The sequence below is a fragment of the Odocoileus virginianus genome, chromosome 3, assembly GCF_023699985.2.
Source record: "Odocoileus virginianus isolate 20LAN1187 ecotype Illinois chromosome 3, Ovbor_1.2, whole genome shotgun sequence".
NCBI lineage: Eukaryota > Metazoa > Chordata > Mammalia > Artiodactyla > Cervidae > Odocoileus > Odocoileus virginianus.
The window spans coordinates 81,689,701-81,712,308 of NC_069676.1; the positions used below are offsets into that span (position 1 = coordinate 81,689,701).

A 22,608-nucleotide genomic window follows, 5' to 3' on the forward strand; every position below is an offset into this window, starting at 1 on the left:
AAATGCACTTGTTGAGGTCTTAATTTTATTACATTTGCTGCTTTATAATTTCCACTTGAGTTGTCTTTTATATTTCTAGTTATGTAACAAAATTCTCTTTTCTATTATCTTTTTCAAAGCCTTTTAATTACTATTAAAATATTTAAAAGTTGTATCTGTCCTCAACATCTGTGTGATTTGTAGGTCCTTCTCATTTGTTTTTCTTTCAGCTTTTCAGTCATTCGATCCTGATTCCTCTAATGTCAACGTATGTTTGACTGAAGTGGACATAGTATGTGACGAACTGTAGAAGCTATACATAATGTTATTGCCTCCAGAGAGGACTGTTCTTCTGCCGGATGAGTTAGAGTAGGGGTAGTTCATAGCGATCTGCCTAGGGATCAACTGGAAGGACTGGTGAAGGCTGTTTTCTCTCTGACTCGCTCTCAATTCTGAAGGCGTAGCCCTTCCGGGGTCTCAACAGAAAGCCTCCTCATTTAAAGGCCCGGAACTCGTTTGTCTCTCCCAATTCTGTGAAACTCTGAATGTGCTCGCTTAGCTTTTTAGCCTCTTAGATGCTTTCTGCTTATCACCTCAGCTTCCTGCCCTAAACAGTTTAGGAACTGGCAATCACCTTGAAAAGAACAGTTGTGGAGAATGTCATTCTCACTTCATTATATCTTGTTCCCTCAAGTCTTAGCCACCTCTTTGTTCTCCAGTGACTTCATACAGTTGTGTTTTGTTTGGTTTATATTTTATCCATCCAGGAGGGTTAATCTGGTGCAAACCACTTTCAGAATCAGAAGTTTTCAATTGACATATTCCACTGTTTTATGGTATTCTTAAAGCATTGAAGACATGGTTTTTTATCTCTAATCCATATGTTAAGCTTGTACTCTGGGTATTTTGCTATGACCTTCTAACACCAAGGTCTAAGATATATCTTTGGTTAAAGCAAGAAATACAAATAACACTTATTGAATTTCAAAGGTTTGAAGGCCCTTTTAAATTTTCAAATCTAATTGGAAAAACAACACATCTTCAAAAAATATGTAAACTACCAATATTGTATTTACTTGTCAAGTGAATTATATGTAGTACAGTACATACTTATAGGAAGATAAGAACTAATATTTATTGTACACTACTATTAGGTCATTTGAGCCACAAAATAAGCTTGTTGATGTTTCCATTTAACATGAAAAATGGCCAGTTGTTAAAAAATTTTTTAAATAAAGTTATAAAGCAGAAAATTAAAATCACCCATAATCTACTGAGAGATAGCCACAGTACGTAGAAATGTATATTCTGTATCATCCTTAAGCTGCAAGTTTAGTAACATTTTGTTTGTTTTAGGCTTTAGATGAGCTCCATGCACTTCTAGCACTTCTGCTTCAATTTTGTTTTAGGTTTTCAATTTTCTTGTAACTTTTCTATTTTAAAATAATTTACATAGTACTTTGAAACGTTTTTAAACTTCGATAGATTTCAGTATTACAGATAGAAAGCTTTCTAAAATATATGCAGCTGACATATTCTTTTTAGTAATCTAGTACAATGGATTATCTCTCTAAATGAATTGTTAATTTTGTATAAATTACATAATTATATTTTTTTTCTAAAGTTGATATAAGTGCTGTAATCAGTACATTTTGTTGAACTTCCTACTAACTTTTTATTTTTATTTTAAAGGCCAAACTGTTTCCAGATAGTGGTTCAGCACTTTAGTGAAGAACATTACATCTTCTACTTTGCAGGAGAAACTCCAGAACAGGCAGAGGTAAGTTAAATGTTTTTTCAACTACTATAAACCTTTATTCAGTCCATATTTTCTTAACTAGAATAGAAAACTATTGCACTTAAGGTAATAAAAAAGGTGCCTGGACTCTAATCATCTTTTATTTTTAGCAATAAGAACTTTCATGTATAAAAAAATTTTTGAAAGAAATGCAAAAAAAAAAACCACAGTGAAGGGTTATTGGGAAAATTCCATTTTAAATTGACCTTAAAATACTCTTATGATGTTTGACTCAATTGAGAATGCTCATTTAAAATCTTCTCTGAAGAAAGGTTGTAGGTATTCTCAGTATACTCAAAAAGGTAAGTCAGTTGGTTTTGCTAATAAACGTTGGCTGTTCTTCACTGGTTGAACTCTGTATCTGAAAATAGAAATTCAGTCATCACAAGGAAAAATTTGAGGAATTTTTCTATTTTTCTTCTAAGTCTAGATATAATGTTTTCTTTCAGTATTAGCCATTGATACAGGTGCAGTGCTTTTATTAAAACTTTCATTAAATTTTAAGTAATGTGAAGAAATGTTTTTAAAGATCTTTTAAAAATACATTGATTTCTCTGAACCACAATATTTCTGGGGTGTTCAGTGGTATTTTGTAGATATATGACTGTATTTTCTTCTGCTAATACACTATGGAAGGAACCTGAAAGTAGTTTAGAGGTGAAAGAACGTGACTTTCACTGAAAAAAGAAGATAATTTGCCAATTCTGGATATGAGACAGATGCTCTTAAAACTCTGGATCCTGGCTTGGGCTCCTGATTCATAAATTATGAAGATATGTTTGACTGTAGAATAAACTTGATGAATGAGCCATTGTGTTTTATGGCTCATAATTGCATATCATTTTTCATGTCACGGAAAAAATAGCACAATTGAATACTCATTATTAGCTTGTAATACACATAAAACCTTCTTTCATGGGTGAAAAAAGTGAAAGTATTAGTCTGACTCTTTGTGACCCCATGGACTGTAGCCCCCCAGGCCCCTCTGTCCATGGGGTTCTCCAGGACAATACTGGGGTGAGTATTCATTACCTTCTCCAGGGGATCTTCCCAATGCAGGGATTAAACCCAGGTCTCCTGCATTGCAGGCAGATTCTTTACTGTTTGAACATGGGTATTTATCCCTAATCTGCAAAAATAGTGCTCATAATATTTTGGTAACTTTGACTTTTTTTTTAATCATTAGAAATTGAGTTAGGAAAGAAATTTAAGCTTGAGTATCCTGTCTTTCAGTTATTTTATCATGTTCTCTCTTTCTGGAGATGTGTTACACACCTTGATGACATTCCATTATGTTTTGGGTGTCTCACATAATGTATAAATAGAACACCTTATTATTTATCTATACTCTTTCCATATTTCATGTTTTCATGTACCCCTTAAAGTCCAAAAATGCCACGGTATTCCAAATTTTTGTTACTTTGGTGACCTGTAGGATCTCTGGTTATTATCTTCTCTTTATGAAAGCTATGGTAATTGATTTAGTCTTAAATTTGCCCATTAAAAGACATACTCTAAACATTGACAGAATTCAGATTCACTGAAGTAGCCAACACATTGAAGACATAACTGAGTGAAGCAATAGTACAGAGCTTACTAGAAACATGTATGCCAAATATTTATAACCTAAAATTATTCTCTTTTCTCCAGCATAGTAGGGTATTAAACATTTGAGAATATATCTGTAACTTAGTTTTAATATTAGGCTGCAGTATTTTATATCTAACATTAATATTTGAAAGGCTTATAAATCACCCAGATCCCCTTATACATTTCATGGTCTAAGGTAAAGATTAGAAAACTAGTCATCAAATCAGTCATCACATTATCAGTTGGTTTTGCAGTCAGCATTCCTTTCACAAAATGTATCAAGTTAAATTCTGCCGTAGGGTGCCTCAAGTTTAACTGCTTAGCTACATGTATATTTATTTTTTGGCTACTAAACAATCCCTCATTGACACTTAGGATTATTAGAGATTCTGCAATAATACAGTCAGTATTTTGCAGAATTATTATAACTGTTTTGGTCACTCTTTTACTTTGTTGGAGCACAGATATATTTAAAGTGTGGGATACTCTTGAGTGTAGAGAAGGAAAGAACTATTGAATTTTGAGGAAGAACCCAAATTGATGACTGGAAACTGCATAAACTACTATATAGTATATTTCTTTGAAATGCTGTTATTCTTTTTCGTAGGATTGGATGAAAGGTCTGCAGGCATTTTGCAACTTAAGGAAAAGTAGTCCAGGGACATCTAATAAACGCCTGCGTCAGGTGAAATTTTATTTTCTTTGATTTGTGATTGTCACAGATTAGTGATTGTGTTTAGCTTAATCACTTTGCTCTTTATTTCTCTGAACTATTTGGGCAACATTTCAAATACTCCAGATTTCTTAAGAGGTTAATCTTTTTCAGGCATTTTAAAGCCATGCTCCCACTTGGCTTCAGCAGCAGGAGAAATAGTAATTTCTTTATGAAGAATATTCTTATATCCTTGCTGGGTTGCTGTTTAGTTGCTAAGTTGTGTCTGACTCTTATGACCCCATGGACTGTAGCCCACCAGGCTTTCTGTCCATGAGATTTCCCAGGCAAGAATACTGGAGTGGTTGCCATTTTCTTCTCCAGGAGGTCTTCCTGACCCAGGGATTGAACCCGCATCTCCTTCATTGCAGGCAGATTCTTCACTGCCTTGTATAGGGTACTTAGTCCCAAATGCCATCTGTTGAATACATACCATACCAAAGATGTTTTTCTTCTACTTAAAGTTCCAATGCCAAGTCAATGACAACAGAAACTATTCTGTTTGGCACTATTACTCTTTTCATTAAAAAAATTATTTTGGCCTGTGTCAAAAAAGAACTAAAAGTGCTCATTGAAAAAATCATCTGACTGAAAGTACTAATCCTGGTAACTTTAGTGTTTTTTACAGTAATTGCCTTTGAAACCTATTTAACTTGCAGGTAGTATCCTATGTTTTTTGAAACCTGAACATGTCCTACATGTTCATTTATGGAGAGTAAAGCTAGGCTTTCTCTTTTTTCTTCTAGGTATGTAAAGAACTGTATAGCCTCCATTTCTTTGCTTTACTCTTCTAGTTATCCCCAGATAATTGAAAAAAAGTAAATTTAACATTCTTGGAGTTTTGAGAAAAGCATAGTACTTTATTGACTAAAGTAGCTCTTGTTTTATTTAATACTTATGGGAATTTCCAGTAAGCTAGGTCAGTTTAACCAATAAGTGAATGAATGGTTATTTTCAGATGATTCTGTTATGTTCCCTGTAGCCAGAAGTCTGATAATCTCCCCAGGGACATTTATGTCCCAGCTTTTCCACTTGTGCTTTTATACATATCATTTCTAATCTTTACAACAACTTGCAGTGTAGACTTTATCCTAATATTACATCTGAGGAAGCAGAGGCTCATAGAAATTAACTTGTGCAAGGCTATACAAATAGTAGGTGGCAAGAGGGAGAGAGGACCTGATATTAGAAATTTGGAATCAGAATCTAAATTTTGGCATCAAAACTGAAAAATGGCTTCTTTGAATCTGTATCCTTTTGTGTAAAATGAGAAGGTAGAATCAGTATTTTTAAAATATTTTCTAGCTGTGGAACTCTATATAGAAATAAAATCTTCCAGAGGAGCATTATATAGTATGTTAGATTTTGCTTTGGGTGGTAACAGTTATTTACTTAAATTAATAAAGAATCCTCTTCTCAAATTTCCTCTGAATCATCGTTTTATAGTGAAAAAGGTGTATTTCATTATTTTTGTAGGACTATAATTGGAATAATAACTTATAAAATACAATTATATTTATTTTTTAAGTGAGAATTTGCTGAATGCCTGAATGTTGTATTCTGTGTCACTTAAAAAGGAAAACATAACTGAAAGTCATGTTTCCTGAAAAAAAGGGGGATAAGTCACTACTTTGGGTTTTTATAATTGCCTTTGAAACCTAATGCATACTTTTTGAAATCTGGGGTAATACTTTTTGTGTTTTCTTTAGGTCAGCAGTCTTGTTTTACATATTGAAGAAGCCCATAAACTCCCAGTAAAACATTTTACTAATCCATATTGTAACATCTACCTGAATAGCGTCCAGGTAGCAAAAACTCACGCAAGGGAAGGGCAAAACCCTGTGTGGTCAGAAGAGTTTGTCTTTGAGTAAGTCTTATTTTCTCTTACATGAGATGGTTTTCTTCTCCCATAATGCATTTTCTTTCCCCTTTTTTTTTTTTTTTTCCTTTTAACTCTGTATCTAAACCAGTCACAAGGTGCCAGTCTCAGGCATTTTAATAGTACCTATATTTGTTTTCTGTCTTATCTGTTCACTTTTGTTAGTAAAGTGCTGTGTCTGTGGTTTTTCACCTAGTTATTCATAGTGACAAATCCAAAAGCATTTACTAACGTACACATACAAAATATTTATGAGGGTTTCCACAATTTACTTGGGGAAGTTAAGGATGGTAGGCAAAGTGTAATTTGTTTGTCTGTATTCTTGTGTACCAAATGATAAACCTGTTTTGAATTTAGTTTTAAATCTACCACTTTGAATTGGGTTAGTAGCAAAAATAAATAGGGAGCTTATTCGATACTAGAGACAAAGGAATTAGATAGTTTGATGCCAGGACATTTTCTTAATTCTTTTTCTCCCCGTGTGCTTCTTCAGTGATCTTCCTCCTGACATCAACAGATTTGAAATAACTCTTAGTAATAAAACGAAGAAAAGCAAAGATCCTGATATCTGTAAGTTAATTCAGAAATTTCTTTCTAAAGTAAAAAAGTGTGTTTTATATACTTTGGAAATTCTTAATGAAGTAGAGTCTAAAATGGAAATTATAAAGGTATGTAAGTAGTATAACTTGAGATTGCTTTTTGTACATATGAAAGTATTAATTGTTGGGAAAGAATGTGTCAAAAAAAGATAAAGACCAAAATGGCTAAATTGTATATGCTGTAATCTTAAGCCCTCAAGATTAAAGTAGTGTCTGTTCACCCTCCTCACCCAGTGAATAACAAGAAAAAGAAAACAGTGACAGTGGTCATCTCTCTGTGATGCTTCCTTACCCCTTCTTCCTACTTTTGAGGTTTCTCTTACTCTCCTGTCCTTTGCATGTACATTAAAAAAAAGCACTCTATTAAATTTTTTTCTTTAAAACACTGTTCACTTCTAGTAGCCAGTCCTTCTTCTCTGCAGCACACTTTTCCCAGCCTGTTTCTGAAACAGGTGGCAGTGGGATTTAGCAATTCACGCCAGAGTGAATTAGGTTAATCCTTAAATATCTTTTTAAAAATCAGGCTTGGGAAGAAAAAAAAAGTGATATATGTTAACAGAATCAAAGCCTGAATTTTTTGCTATACTCTGTAATTTCTATACTGTTCTAAATGGTTAACATTTTTTAGTGGTTCCCATTAAGAAAATCTAACCCCCTAGTAATGATACAGAACCCTTTCCTGACCTACTCCTCATTCTTAATCTTCTGTATATCCTTCTTTCCAGCTGCGCCAGCCTTCTTATAGCTCTTAAATTATCCATGGATTTAAAAACCATCCATCATACTTTGTGTTCAGACTGTGTGCACACTGCCTTTTTCTCTCTACCTTTCTATTTAGATACACCTCCAGATCCTGTTACAAGTCAGCTTAACGTGGATGTTTAAAACTTCACAGGCTGAGTTACGAATTATTTCCCAGGACTTCACTAGCATTAACAACTTTATAGCACTTACCACAGGCACCATCATTGGCTTCTTGCCTCGTTGGCGACACAGGGACCTCATGCATGTCAGAGACCATGTCTTAATCATGTCTGTACTCCACATCCTTGCCTGTCAGAGAGCCTGGCACATAGTAGGCATTCAGTAAATGAATGAAGTAAGCATTAAGTGTCAAATTTGTGATATTACTTAAAAGTCCTTTAATGAAAAGCATTTAACACTATAGAGAAGACATAACATTAGGAAAATCTGTGGGACTAATTAGTGTCATCTTTTGAGACAATAATCATTTGATGTTTTTCTGTCGAAGTGTTTATGCGCTGCCAGTTGAGCCGGTTACAGAAGGGGCACGCCACAGACGAGTGGTTTCTGCTCAGCTCCCACATACCCTTGAAAGGCATTGAACCAGGGTCCCTGCGTGTCCGAGCACGGTATTCTATGGAAAAGATCATGCCAGAAGAAGAGTACAGCGAATTTAAAGAGGTATTTAAGTTATTTACCAGACTATTTTTAAAATCATTAATAGAAATAGTTAACTTTTAATGAAAGGTCCGTTGAGTTAAATGTAGTAATTTCATAGTTTAGTGGCACAGTGACAGAAGATTGAAAAGCCCTGCGGCAGTATGACACTCGTATTAATTCTATGAATATAAAGGCTACAATCTCATTCTGTTTTTAATACATGTATTCAATAGGACATATTCCTAAATTGAGAATGTATCGAGCCCATCTCTCTCATGTCTCCTGCATTGGCAGGTGGGTTCATTACCACTGGTGCCACCTGGGAAGCCCATAGAAGAACATATTTTCTGTTCATCTGAGAATGACCAATGTTGTATACTTTCAACAACCTTTCTCGATGTCTTTTATAGCTTATACTGCAAAAGGAGCTTCACGTAGTCTACGCTTTATCACATGTATGCGGACAGGACCGAACACTACTGGCTAGCATTCTACTGAAGATTTTTCTTCATGAAAAGCTTGAATCATTATTGTTATGTACACTAAATGACAGAGAAATAAGCATGGAAGGTATAGTATGGATGTGTTGGTGTGATACTTTTAAAAACTGGGTTAATGATTCAGTTCAGTCGCTCAGTCGTGTCCAGTTCCTTGCAACACCATGGACTGCAGCACACCAGGCCTCCCTGTCCATCACCAACTCCGGAGTTTACTCAGACTCATGTCCATTGAGTCGGTGATGCCATCCAGTCATCTCATCCTCTGTCATCCCCTTCTCCTCCTGTCTTCCATCTTTCCCAGCATCAGGGTCTTTTCCAATGAGTCAGTTCTTCACAAAAGTGGCCAAACTATTGGAGTTTCAGCTTCAGCATCAGTCCTTTCCATGAATATTCAGGACTGATCTCCTTCAGGATGGACTGGTTGGATCTCCTTGCAGTCCAAGGAATTCTGAAGAGTCTTCTCCAACACCACAGTTCAAAAGCATCAAAGCATCAATTCTTCGGCGCTTAGCTTTCTTTTATAATCAAGAATATATATGGACTTTATCTTAAAACATTAAATAATTAAATCATCTTACAAAGGAAGTTACTCGCTTTTTCCTTCATTAAAAAATTAGTTGGGAGTGTCAGTTCTGATTCTTATGCTGGCTAATTTAGGAAGCAGAGGGTTACTTATATTTAATACAGGTTTCTGTCATGGCAAATTAGTATTAGAAGCAATAAGAGTGACTTCCATGTCCAAATCATTGATTCATAGTGCGTCTAATTATTAAGAATAGTTTGGTATGCTTACTATGATCTCTTTTTTTTTGCTTATAAATTCACTGCACAAAAGTTGGATGTCAGCTGTATTTTATTTCTAGCATCTATATAGATAGGTAGTTTCTAGGCAACTGGACACATTGTACTTTGTAACCACCTGTAAATAGGTCAGAATAACTCATTTCCAACCAGCACTTTGACTCACACAATACTTGCTTCTATGTTCCCCAGGTATTAATAAACTGTAGAATCTAGAACTATTTCCTCCTCCTCCTAGAAAATACAAAAATGTAAGGTGGCAGTACATATTTTATCCTGAGATTACTTTCTTTCAGTATTTGTGTTTTCTGGAATTCTATTAAAAGTTATTAATGGCTGTGTTAGACTACTGTCAGTCTATGCTGGGATTGTGTTACATGCTTGTTTGGAGTCAACTCATATTTTCCAGTGTGGGCCCAGTGGAAAGCAAGTGGATTCTGGTCCTAGTTTTGTCACTATCTGGCTCTTTAGTCCTAGTGACAAGCCATATAACTGTCGGAAGCCTCTGTGTGTTTATATGAACATGGCAGTGTGAATCCCTTCTGTTTATGATCTTATGAAGTAATAGAAGTCTTTTGAAGAGTTAAGTTTATAGAAATACAGGACATCATTATATTCAGTAATGCTGCATGCAGATAAATATGCTTAAATGGCTATAATTGGTTAAGGAAAACAATTAATTTCCAATTTGATTCACAATAGTACAATCCTTTACAAATAATTTTTTAATATTAAATATCTATGTAGATGAAGCCACTACCCTATTTCGAGCCACAACACTTGCGAGCACCTTGATGGAGCAGTATATGAAAGCCACTGCTACACAATTTGTTCATCACGCTTTGAAAGACTCTATCTTAAAGATAATGGAAAGCAAGCAGTCTTGTGAGGTGAGTAATGTTGTATTTCATGAAAGAGCATATTTTAATAGGTAATACTTTATAGCTAACTTTAAGGAAACTGTATTAGCTGTCTAAAACTGTTCCATCAGAGCAGTTATACCTTTTGTAATACAATTAGAAAAATGCTATGCAAAACAGACTTCAAGAAGATATACTTTATTTGGGGATTAAAAACTTCAAATTGTGCCAGAAATACATGAAAGTACTTTTGTTATAAAGTATATACTACTTTCAAAAGTGTCCATAACATAAACTGAAGTTTTTGTTAAGAGATTTCTGTTGTGTAAGTTCTAAATAATATCTAGGTTTGTCCTTAGGGTTTTTTTTTTTTTTTTGGGTGGCAGGGAGCAGGGTAGTAGGAGCATCAGAGGTATCCCCTTACAAGCAAATAAAAACATCCTTTTAGGATTAATTATTAAAGGCTTCAGGCTCCCCTGGTGGCTCAGATGGTAAAGAATCTGCCTGCAGTGCAGGAGACCTGGGTTTGATCCCAGGGTCGGTAACGTAAACTCATAACAAACCATTAAGAAAGAGAGTAGAATCTTATTTATGTGACTATTTTATCATTTTATTTTGAAGGTAGAGCAACTACAGAAGGATAATATTTTTTAGATCTGATACAGAATAAAGGAATTGCTTTGATAATGTACACTGGGATCAGTCGAGATGTTCATTCTGCATTAAATTGTCAATTTTTACTTATTAACTCAAAGAGAACAAATTGATAATATAGTATTGCAGACCTGGGGTTAACACCATAGTTAGCATAAGTATAAAGGATACAGAAATGCAGCAAGTCTGCAGAAAGTCTCTGGATGTTGAATCCAGGCTAAGGTATTTAGATTCCCATAGATACATCTACTCCATTGATTCTAGACAAGAATTCTTACATATCAAAAGTTACTGGAAAGTTCATGATGCTGCCACTGAGGCATCTGGTATTTTATCAGTCATTTAAAAAGTCTTATTCATAAAAACTTTTCTATTTTAATTAATTTTTTCCTCACATAAATTTAGAATTAAGATAGGTTTTATAATTATATACGGTGATCTTTCTTCCCAATTAAATACTCCAATATATCTATGAATATGTGGCCACTTAAATGGGGTTTTTGTGTTGTAGTTGGGAGTATTATGTTTAAAATAAAGTCTAATACAGTTTTGTGTGCCTGTAAAGTCTATGGTAAAATGTGCTAAATGAATAAAAGAAAATTTTATTGATTAGTATTAACCCCAAGGCAGCTGAAAATTGTTGAATAATCATTGCTTGCTCTTCAGTTGAGTAGTTGGGAATTAACAGTAATAAACCCATTAAGAGTTCCATAGAGATAAACTACTTGAAATTCCCATTTAGCCCCACCACCAACACCAAAAGACTAATACAGATTGAATGGAAAAATAGAGAACTTTGCAAACAACTGTTTGATTACCTTGATTCATTTGCATTTATTATTGCCAAGATGCGTTTATATTGATTTATTCCTTCTCTCAGTTAAGTCCATCAAAGTTAGAAAAAAATGAAGATGTGAACACTAATTTAGCACACCTATTGAACATACTTTCAGAGCTTGTGGAGAAAATATTCATGGCTTCAGAAATACTTCCACCGTAAGTGGTGAAATTTTAATTTGATAAGATTGTATATTGCCTTTTTAAAATCTGTATTTCTAAAAACGTGTAAGCTTTTTCACTATCCTGATGTTATACTTTGAAGAAAGTAGAGTTTTTAATCTTTACACGATGAATTGTGTTTAAGGAAAAAGTGACTTGAAGAAACCAAAGTGAAATATTTGCATTAAAATAAATCATGTTTTTATACAGCCAGTATGTCTGGTTTATCTAGTAACTTGAGGAATGAATAGAAGCTTACAGTCTCAGGTTTGAGATCATGAAACATATGTACCTCTCCCATCTATAGTTTAATATCTTCCTCAGTATGTACACAGGATAATTACTCGGTATCTGCTTAGTGGCTTCCAGTGTTAGTGAATTGACTTATTCAGGCAGAAGTTAACTTACATTAAAATCTGCCTCCATTGTAGTATCTTTTCATTCTTTTCATTAATATAGAAGTAGTTTGAAAATGGTAGGATTTCCTCCATAGTAGATATAAAGAGTTGGCTAAATGAATTGACAAAAATCTAAGTTTCCCTTATCCTTTGCTAAATATCATTACTTGTAGCAGAGTATGTTTTTTTGGGAAAAAGGCTAGTTGCATTTAAAAATGTCATGAACTTTAGACTGCAATGAGATCAGTATTTTCACTTGCTTTCTGTATTAAGATGATTGTGTTATTTTGGCAGGACACTGAGGTATATTTATGGGTGTTTACAGAAATCTGTTCAGCACAAGTGGCCTACAAATACCACCATGAGAACAAGAGTTGTTAGGTAAGGCTTATTAATTGATTTGTTAAATCATTTTAATAGCCTGCATCAATAGTCAAGTGGATAAGTGTGGAAATGTGAAGACTAACAGTATATAGTATACAATTAAAGACCTTTTTCTTTGAATTTTATGTCAGGCTCTGTTGAATATTTTCTAAATTCAGATAGCTCCTAAACTTTAACTTACTGTTGTTTTTTTTTTTTAAGTTACTATGAAATACTTAGCTAGCTACCATTTTGCATTTTCTAAAAACCTGAACAGTCACTGATAGTCAACTATTTGGGAAGGTCTTTTTTTGTTTGTTTTTAAACCATATAGAATGAGGTTAAAAGTTATATAACCAACAAAAATATGTAGCTAATGTCATATAGTACCCTTCATATACACACATATACATTCATGCATATATGTGTATTGTTGTTGTTTAGTCACTGAATCATGTCCAACTTTTTGCAAACCCACGGACTGTAGCCTGCCAGGCTGCTCTCCATAGGATTCTCCAGGCAAGAATACTGGAGTGGGTTGCCATTTCCTTCTCCAGGGGATCTTCCTGGCCCAAGATCTAACTGAGTCTCCTGCATTGGGAGGCAGAGTCTACTGCAGCGCCACCGGGGAAGCCCATTATGTGTGTATACATACATAGAAAAGGAAACAGAAGAGGAGGGAGGGGGCAGACTACAATGAGTTGATGTGTCTCTAGGAAAAGCAATAATTGAACCACACGGATATTGATGAATTGGTTTGTAACTCTCTGTGTCTTGGTGCTCGTCTCCTGCCAGAGTCTGTAGTTCTGAAGCTGTCTCAGTGTGTTAGTTGTGCAGTAATTAGAAGGAATTGCTCTGTCAAGTCATAGCATTTTGTAGCTTATGTAGGATGACTTTGGTATTATTGTAACTTCTGCAATGAGGAAGGAGATCTGTAGATGCTGAATTTGCTTAAGGTCATATAGATAGATAGTGGCCGAGGCAGAACCAAAGGCAAAATGTCTTAAGACCCAGTCTAAAATCCTTAACATCTGAAAGGTTTTATTAAGCACACCACAACCTATTCAAGACTGTAGGAAAATTATTGCAAAAGCATCAGAGAATTCAGCAGTCTAATGATAATAAAATTTATCATATAGGATCTATGCTGCCCATCATGTTACAGACCATTAAAAAAAAACCAACACACAACTGGGCAACTGCTGAAGACACCAGTATCACAGAGTTAGTTTTGAAAATGTGCATTAATCCTGTCCCCAAACTATATTTGTAGAGATATCTCATTTTACAGATAAAATCTCTTGATTACTAATGATATGACAAATATCTAAGAATTGTCAATTTTACATTTTTTGGCTTTAGTAGAGATTGAGAGGAATAGAAAAGAATTACAAGCATATGTTTCAGCACAGTTGTGTGTGATACAAATGAAAACTGGTCTGTAAGTTTCATATAAGTATGTTTGTTAAGCAAACAGCTGGAAGTTCTGCTATGTGGTTTGATATGACAGGGTATTTTAAGGGGCATGGCCTAGGTGGTGACTTCTGCCCCTAGTTAAGTTTTTAAATATACATGTAGATACCTAGTACGCCTCTTATATTTAAAGTTACCTTTAAGAACTCACAGAAAGTAGATCTGCACACTGAACTTCTTGTATGACTTAGTGTGGTCAGGTTATATTTCAGTTTCAAAGGGAAAGACAGCAAAATCTTCAAGTAAAACTTAGGCAGATTTCCTCATAAATTAAAAGACATCTGAAGATTTAATATGCTGTCTGAGAATCAACATATTCCAAGATTTCCCAAAATTAGCAAACAACATTGTTGGGAGGTGAATGCTGAGAAGTTGGGTTATTCACTATAATAGAGAAAAGAGACTGTGTCAATTATTTTAATTTATAAAAAGAATTTTATCAACTTGGAAATAATGCTTGTCTTTCCAAGGGCAGGTGAGAGGTCAGTTATGAGTGTGGATCCCTCTTTAAGAGTAAGTTAGAGAAATATTATCTAAATGAGGACTATACCAGTAACCGAAGGGGGCGGACTAGCAATATACACTTGATTAGCAAGTAAAATCATATGACAACTGTTGTTAAATGTGCATTTATAGTAAGTTTTGTTTTGCTATTAATATTTTGTAATCTGAGAATTTTTTTTAACTTTAGAAAGCCTGGTCTTTTCCCCCATTGCCTTAAAGGCTTTTCAACATTATGTTTGTCATTTATTAAGAAGTCACTTTTCGCCTAGTACAATGGATACTTAAATTTTTTCATAATAATAAGTGAACAAAGTCAGTATAACGGACTTGGTTTATAGTAGTCTGTTCTAAGAAAGAGTAGAGAGAAGTGAGAGAACGTCAATTTTAAGACCTTTACAGAACTATGTATCTATTAAAAAGGTTTACTTGTATTCCTACAATATTTTAGAAATTCCTAGTGTTCCTAAGGACACTCCTTCCTCAAAGTAAGTATAAAATGCACTGTTGGCCTGAGATAAACAGTGAATTTTAGATATAACTTAAATCTTCCCAAAGTAAACCTAAAATTCTAAATGAGGTAAGTACGTATGTTTAAGAAGCAGAATATATACATATGTTCTTAAAATAGTTTTATTATTTTCATAAAGTTGTATATTTGGTCAACCCTACATTAGTTCAAAGTTCATAGCTCTACAGCTACTAAAATTTTTATTATTTTAATGTAACACATTAGTTTTCTAAAATAACAAAATTTCCCTCCCATTCAGTGGTTTTGTTTTTCTTCGACTTATCTGTCCTGCCATCCTGAATCCACGGATGTTTAATATCATCTCAGGTAATAAATTTTGAAATTAAAAAAAAGTTTCATACTCTTTAGTGAGGTTATTCATTTTTTCTTTTAAATCTGATTTTTTAATTATTTTCTTCTAAGACTTGGTATAAACAAGCACCTGACTTGTTTTTGCTGTTTTACCTTTTCTTTCCATCTTGCTTTTTTCCCACTACTATCTGAAGCCTGAAATGGCGTAAGCAGACACATCCCATTTTCCAGCCTGTCCCCACCTGTGTCTCAAAGTCTTAGGACTTCTTCCAGTCTGCAGTACTGGCTTTTTCAGGCTGGGAAGAAGAGCTCTCTGTGTGCTTTTAGCTCAGGATAGAATCTTGTCACCACCAGGGCAAGCTGGGTTTTAAAACTGTAGCTGCAACTGTAGTAGTGCTCTGCGAGTACTTACGAAGGAGTCCCTTGAGATTTCCCAGTAGAGCTTTCTTGTCATGAAATACATGATGATAATTGAAATTTTAAACTCCAACAAACCAGATTCGGTTTTGCATATTACTAATATGCCCATTATGGACTGACTTTCTGATGTTGTAGTAGACTTTTCAAATAAAGGAAAAGAATGATATTTGTGACTATAAATGTAATCATAAGCAATTATTAGCAGAAGGAATCTGAAGCATTTGTCTTAATAATTTGAAGCTTAAAACTGTATTAAACATTTTTGTTAAATTTTACCTTTATAGCCATCATATCTCTGTAAATACTTTGTTGCTGCTAAAATGGTTAAATCTTTGGGTCTATTAAGGGTTTAGAATTCTTTTGGAGAGATGTGTTTATCTGAATGTTGGACTCTGAACCCCTAGGCAATATTATTTATTGTTTAGCAGCTTAAGATAAAAAGAATACAATTTAAAATCAGGCAGCCTGTAGGCTTTTACTATAAAATAATCACATTTCAGAGCTTAAAATTAATAGACAAATATTTTTCATTTACAGCCTACTGTCAATATAGGGCAGTATTTCCTGATTAACCTTTAAAGAAACTTATAAAAATTAATAAATTATATGTTTTTGTTCTCAAAATAAAGCAGAGATTCCAGACTTTGTTATTGAGCTTTAAAGTGAATTACTTGACTGAGTGGAGGCTGGGAGCAGGAAACTGTTGATGTTGCAAATTGACAACCTGGGTGGTTGAAATTCACAATCTGTGAACTGTCCCCAAGGTCCTGTGGAGTGACCGGCTTCGCAGTGATAGAGGTTTGAGGTACTTTGTGATACTATCAGCCAGTTGGGAACTGCTGAGCCTTGTAGTGGCCTTTTCACAAACTACAAGTGCTGATAAGTGTGTTTGGTTTCCCTTCTTTAAATCAAGCTCTTTTGATTCATACAGGTCATACACTTGCCAAAAAACACTGCATTCTGAATGGAAGAATGTTAGTATTTTTAACTGTAAAGAAATATTAAAGTGCTAAATTTATAATGGTTTACCTAGAAGTACCTTTGGAGTTGGTGTCATTAGCTGTGCCCAATTCTCTTATAGATTCCCCATCTCCTATTGCTGCAAGAACACTGACATTAGTGGCTAAGTCTGTGCAGAACTTAGCAAATCTTGTGGAATTTGGAGCTAAGGTAAAAACATTTTGATACATTAAAATGTCATTTTTGAGTGAAACCTCAACACAGTAAAACCATAAAATATATGTAAATTTTAAACAGTGGATATTTCATAAGGATAATTTATGATTTTGTTGGTATGTTCACATATTTAATGTTTTTAGATTTTAATAACAGAATTTTTAAAACCACTGTTTTAGCTAGTATAGAAAACTTTTTTCAGTATAATTTCCAGAATAACCAGTCTTCCATTTTTAAATATAAAAATCAATTAACATATTTTAAAATGTACCCCAGTTGATTTGTTATGTATTACATGCTAAACATTCTCTGTAATATTAAAATTTAGATGAGTTTTTAAAGCACCCATATGTGATCCTACTAAGGACAACTGACTGTTAGTATATTACCTGCTTTTGTCATTATTAAACTTCTTGTTGTATCTGAAAATACATAATTATTTTTTTTAATCCTTATTTAATGCCATCATGTAAATGTTAAGTAGTCTTCTACTGGATACTTAGATGACTTCCAGTTTGTCACTGTACCTTATATCCTTAGAGATAAACACACACACACACACAATTCCTTTCAAACTTGTCCAGTTATTTCTTTAAATGAACTTTGGAGCAGAATTACTAAGTAAGAAGACTTTTTGCTCCTCTCAGCCTTGCCAAAACTCAGCTATTATTACATGTTTATTTTTGACAATCTGATAGGCATACTACTTTGTGTTTCCTTAGTTCATCACTTTTATTAGACTATATGATTTTTCATGTCTAGGTCCTTATCTCACCTTACTGAATTTAAAAGAGCTTGTGTTAATACTGAACTTGTAACACAGCATGTTTTAGAATAGGTTTAAGACTGTAGAAAGAAGCAGTTTGTAGTCTGACTTAGCTTTTTAATGTACCTGAATTCCAAGGCAGGTTATGAGTACTAATTTTTTACTGTAGTCCTTATCATACTGTATTTTAATTCATTATATTCTCTGCTAGATTCTAATCACCTCTGGGTACTTGCCAAGTAGTTTCTCAGTCAGTAATTATTTCTGAATGACCTCCATATAAACAGTTTGTTTCTGCTAGGCTGTGTATGCGAATTTTGTTTTCATCCAGAATTTGCTCATTAAAAATATACCTCTATTCCTTAGAATAGCTGCTTGCTTATATTAGAAGGAAAAGTCATTTTATGATTAAATTCTTACAAATATGTTCTGGTACTGATAATATGATTTATAAGAATCTTTACTATATGTATGGTTTTTGTTACAGATCAGATGCTTTTCATCCATATAGTTAGACTTGTATTTTTCTATTTTTAGGAGCCTTACATGGAAGGTGTCAATCCATTCATCAAAAGTAATAAACATCGCATGATCATGTTTTTAGATGAACTAGGGGTATGTATATAATTTTTTAAGTATTTTGACACCTAAAAGCTTTTCTATCCAGAACTGAAAAAAAAATTCAAAAGCTGCATATTTTTGTCTACCTTCCTAAACAAATTATTTCATTTGATTATAATTATAATCATTTATGATAAGTAGTTTTTACCAAGAATACAGTATTGTGGCTTTTGGATTTCTTGTGTCATTTTTCAGTTTCTGTCTTGTCTTTCATTATCTTCTTAGCTGCCCACCTCACCACTCTGCCAGTCTGTTGCTGCTTTAGCTGCTTTAACAAAGTAGTGGAACTTGAAACAAAGTAAAATCAGTATTCAGTATAACAGGTTGGTAGTACTGTATTGACACTAAGTTACTTTATGAAACTTATCTGAAGATAATTAACACTGATTTCTATATATTAGTTATGTGTTTGTGGCATAGTCCACAGATAATTATAGACCTGAACGGCTCTCATTAACACTTGTAATGTAGCCTTTGTATGTGCTGATGAGTTTGGACAAACTATACCAGTTTAATCATTAAAGTCAGTCTGAAAGAGTGTAGGAATTTTAAGTTTGGGTTGCCTTTAATCCATATTAAAGAGTTAATGCTTGCATAATTTGCCCTCCATTTTTTTTTCTTAAAAAAAAAAAAAAACCTCCATAGTTTTAAAAGAAATTAGAAAAACCATTTGCTTACAATAGCAGTAATACTGCACGATGTTTTGTCCTGTGATTGAAGAAAATGCAACCTGATTTTTGTGTGAATGTTGAGGTCATAAAATCTATCAAGTTGAATTGTAAGAGATAATTATGTATTAAATTTTATTTATTGTACCAGTTAAGATCTTTTCAGAAGAGATACTAGTCGTTATTTCTAAACACAGTTTTATGATTCCCTTAAAGAATGTACCTGAACTTCCGGACACTACAGAGCATTCTAGAACTGACCTTTCCCGTGATTTAGCAGCACTGCATGAGATTTGTGTGGCCCATTCAGATGAACTGCGGACGCTCAGTAATGAGCGTGGTGCACAACAGGTAGGTTTTTGCCAGCCTTTGTTAACAGTGCTATTTCTCTACATGTAAGCACAATATCAGCATAAGATTCTTTGAGAGCTGATAAATAGCTGGATTAGTCTTACTTTATTAATTATATTAAAATTTTAAGACTCTGAATCAAAATCCACAAAGATCTCAGCAAACAAGAATGATGAGCCCAGATTAAGATTACATATTTTTGATGCCACAAAATGTCAAACCTTGCTTCTAAGTTAATATGAACTCTACTTGAAAAAACGGTGGTGTTTATACCCTTTGTAGCGTGTATGGAAGTGGTAAGTGAGCTAACGCTCAGTCAGTAGTGATGTAGTGTTTTTCTGTCTGCTTCTCTCTCACACACACACACCTCGTGCATGGCCAGGTAACTTTGCAAACTGTCAAACACATGAGAATTATGCATGTGTTTTAAGATTGATAAAAACATTTCAAGATCCAGAGATTCTGGAACATGGCCTTAAAAACTAAACACTGTCACCAGTGGCCGACATTTGGCAGGGACCTTATAGGAGAGATTAACATATTGAATTCAGTGATTCTGAGTTCTCCTCAATCTGAGATTCTACAATTCTTGTTTCTTCCCAGTTTAGATAATAGCATGATTCACTTAGGTTCCAATCACTTTAGAAACTTAGGCAGAATATGTGCCATAGACCTACTTACATGCCCTTGGCATGTAAATTGCCTTCCTGCTACACTGGAGCTGGGTTTATTATATGGCTTGCCTTAAATATTTTTTTAAAAAAAAAAAAAATTATTTTTTTGGAGAATTTGGCTCAATTAAGACTTTCTAAGAAAGATAAAGGAGCTGAATGATTTAATTTTAGGCCCAATGTTGTCTTTTCATGATTACAGCATTCATTAGCCTGTAGCCGGATTGCCCTCATGTGCTCTTACAGGGCTTGATGTGTGTCATTTATAATGATAAATCTGTCTTCTGGTAAGATGTTCTATCCTAGAGATTATTGAGGCCTAAGTAGATATGAGAATGCCCAACAGAAATGTGTTTAGTGAGTAAAAAATTGTATCTTAACCAAAATAACATGACCAGAAATATTCAATCAAGGACTAATACATACTTAAAATTGTATGCTTTTTTTGAGTAGAATGGTAATATTATTTTATGAATCCCTTTGAGTTCATATGGTATTTCTCAAGTCCAGGTTTCCCATCCCTGGGATTTGACAGAGCTTTTATTCATTTACTAATTATTTTGTTTTTCCTTGTCTAGCATGTACTGAAAAAGCTTCTGGCTATAACAGAACTGCTTCAGCAAAAACAAAACCAGTACACAAAAACTAACGACGTCAGGTAGCAGCCTTCGCCGCAGTGTTCTGCATGGATTCAGCATGCCCAAAATGGTAAATCACATCAGTATAATGTCTCCTTTGCTCTTGCCAAAAAAATAGCACACCTTTCCACATTCCAGTGATGTGTGAGCTATGCAAACAGAACTCGAGATTCTGCTGGTAGCTGCTCCAGCAGCTTTGTAAGCTATCTTTACCAACCTCTGAGCCTTGGTGTACAGATCACCTTTCACACAATGTTATGACTGTATCTTGAACTTTGAAAATATATTTTCAATACATTCAATTGCCAAAGTTTTGCTGTTTCTTGAGAAAAGAACTATGAAAAAGCATTCTCTGTTGACAATTGAGTATAACTGGATTGCAGACTGTTCTTACTGTTACTTCTTCCTGAATTAGGAATATGACCGTCTGACTGTTCAATGACTTTATTTGTATTTACAGTTTCCAGAATTTGCCATTACAATAGGAACAATCCTTGCTGTATACTTTTTTAAAATAACTGTACTATCTCTGCTGGAACTGTTGAAAGAAAATATATAGAGTGAATCTATTGCTCATCAGCTTTATTTTTTAAACGTACCACTTATTTTGTTGGAATTGTCAAAGACTGTATTTAGATCTCATGCTTTTGTTTAATGTTTACAACAGTAAATAGTTTGAATTCAATAAATATTATTGGTCATTGTGTACTGATCAATGCATGTTACCCATTCAACCATTTATAAATGACCAATTTCTTTTGTATGTTAAAAAGAAAAAAACCTAGAATACTTCCGTTGAATATATTCATTAATTCCAAGTTGATTTTTTAAATTATGCGAACAATTTCATCAGCCACTGAACAACTATCAAACATCTTTGACCTTCTGACTACTTGTTGTATCTGCTGGATATTTAGTTTGACTGTATAGTTTTATTTGCTTCTGTATGTGTATTTTTGTGAATTATTCACAGGGTTAAGTTAAAATAAAACCAAGGGATATCTTAAAATTGATTACTTCTGTCTAAATACAGCTAAACATTTAATTTCATTATTTTCTTCCTCCTTTAGGGGCAGCTCAAAATTTAGTACCAGAGCAAGGCTCAGGGAAAAGATGAAATTTCAGCTTTGTTTTTTTTTTTTTCCTGGCTAAGGGTCTCTTGAAGGGTTTTATTAATTCATTATGTATTTGTTAACAATTCTCTCCCTCCCATAATTGTCCAGGGGAGACAAGGCATACATAGAAGGTGGTTCTAAACAAGAACGTATTGAGAAAAGCCATTTCCCACAATAAGTAAAAATTTTCTGAAGGCCTACATTCTAACAGCGACAATATTTCTTCCTGTATTTTAAGCATTAATATTAAATGCTGTTACTTGTATGGAGGTAACTAGCCCTAAAGTAGCTGCAATTTTACAAGTTGAACAGTGATACCAAAATACTCAGCATAGCCTGTGTTCCTTTCTTTTCAGCTAGGCAATGGTATGCCATTTGGCCTCCTGTGGTGTTCTAGGATACTAGAAGGGATACAGACTAGTGACATCTCTGAAAACATTTTGGAAATAAAAAGGTCCAGATTAGAGTGCTTGGCAATTTGGTTCTCTCCTTCTACTCACACCTCAGTTTTAACCACACTAACCTATCTGCCCTTTCCTGATCTCAACTACTACTCCTGCCTTTTATTTATTAAAAAAACCCAAACAAACCCACAAACGTAGATACCCTGCTTTTCATATTTTAATGACATACTTCTCTCTTAAAACTGGAATAAAAGATTTGTTATTACCTTTGTAGGACTTATGTCACTTAGCTGATCAATGATGAAATAAAACCTCTGAACTTTTTTCTTAAGGGGCTTGGTAGGAAAATCTTCAGAGATAAATGCGGACCTTGCCCTGATGCCAAGCTTTAGTGACCTGAGAGAGAAACACGCTACGTAACTGTGGCCCCTGTGCCTCCTGGCTA

The 22,608-nt window shown here is 34.1% G+C and overlaps 1 protein-coding gene across 2 annotated transcripts in view; it reads left to right on the forward strand.

Moving 5' to 3' along the window:
• RASA1 (RAS p21 protein activator 1) overlaps positions 1-21,653 on the forward strand; it is a 110,332-nt gene extending 88,679 nt beyond the window's left edge. Inside the window, exons 12-25 of one of the 2 annotated variants that reach the window (XM_070465781.1) lie at positions 1,672-1,759; positions 3,975-4,052; positions 5,789-5,946; positions 6,452-6,528; positions 7,810-7,982; positions 8,372-8,531; positions 10,010-10,152; positions 11,657-11,772; positions 12,468-12,554; positions 15,281-15,348; positions 16,835-16,923; positions 18,233-18,310; positions 18,542-18,639; positions 19,201-19,288. In XM_070465781.1, the coding sequence (XP_070321882.1) occupies positions 1,672-1,759; positions 3,975-4,052; positions 5,789-5,946; positions 6,452-6,528; positions 7,810-7,982; positions 8,372-8,531; positions 10,010-10,152; positions 11,657-11,772; positions 12,468-12,554; positions 15,281-15,348; positions 16,835-16,923; positions 18,233-18,310; positions 18,542-18,598 (1,372 nt within the window). In that variant the 3' untranslated portion in view covers positions 18,599-18,639; positions 19,201-19,288. Of the gene's footprint in view, positions 1-1,671; positions 1,760-3,974; positions 4,053-5,788; positions 5,947-6,451; positions 6,529-7,809; positions 7,983-8,371; positions 8,532-10,009; positions 10,153-11,656; positions 11,773-12,467; positions 12,555-15,280; positions 15,349-16,834; positions 16,924-18,232; positions 18,311-18,541; positions 18,640-19,200; positions 19,336-20,584 lie in introns of those variants that run through there. The other variant, XM_070465780.1, reaches the window with a different exon arrangement.
• Positions 21,654-22,608: the final 955 nt, after the last annotated feature.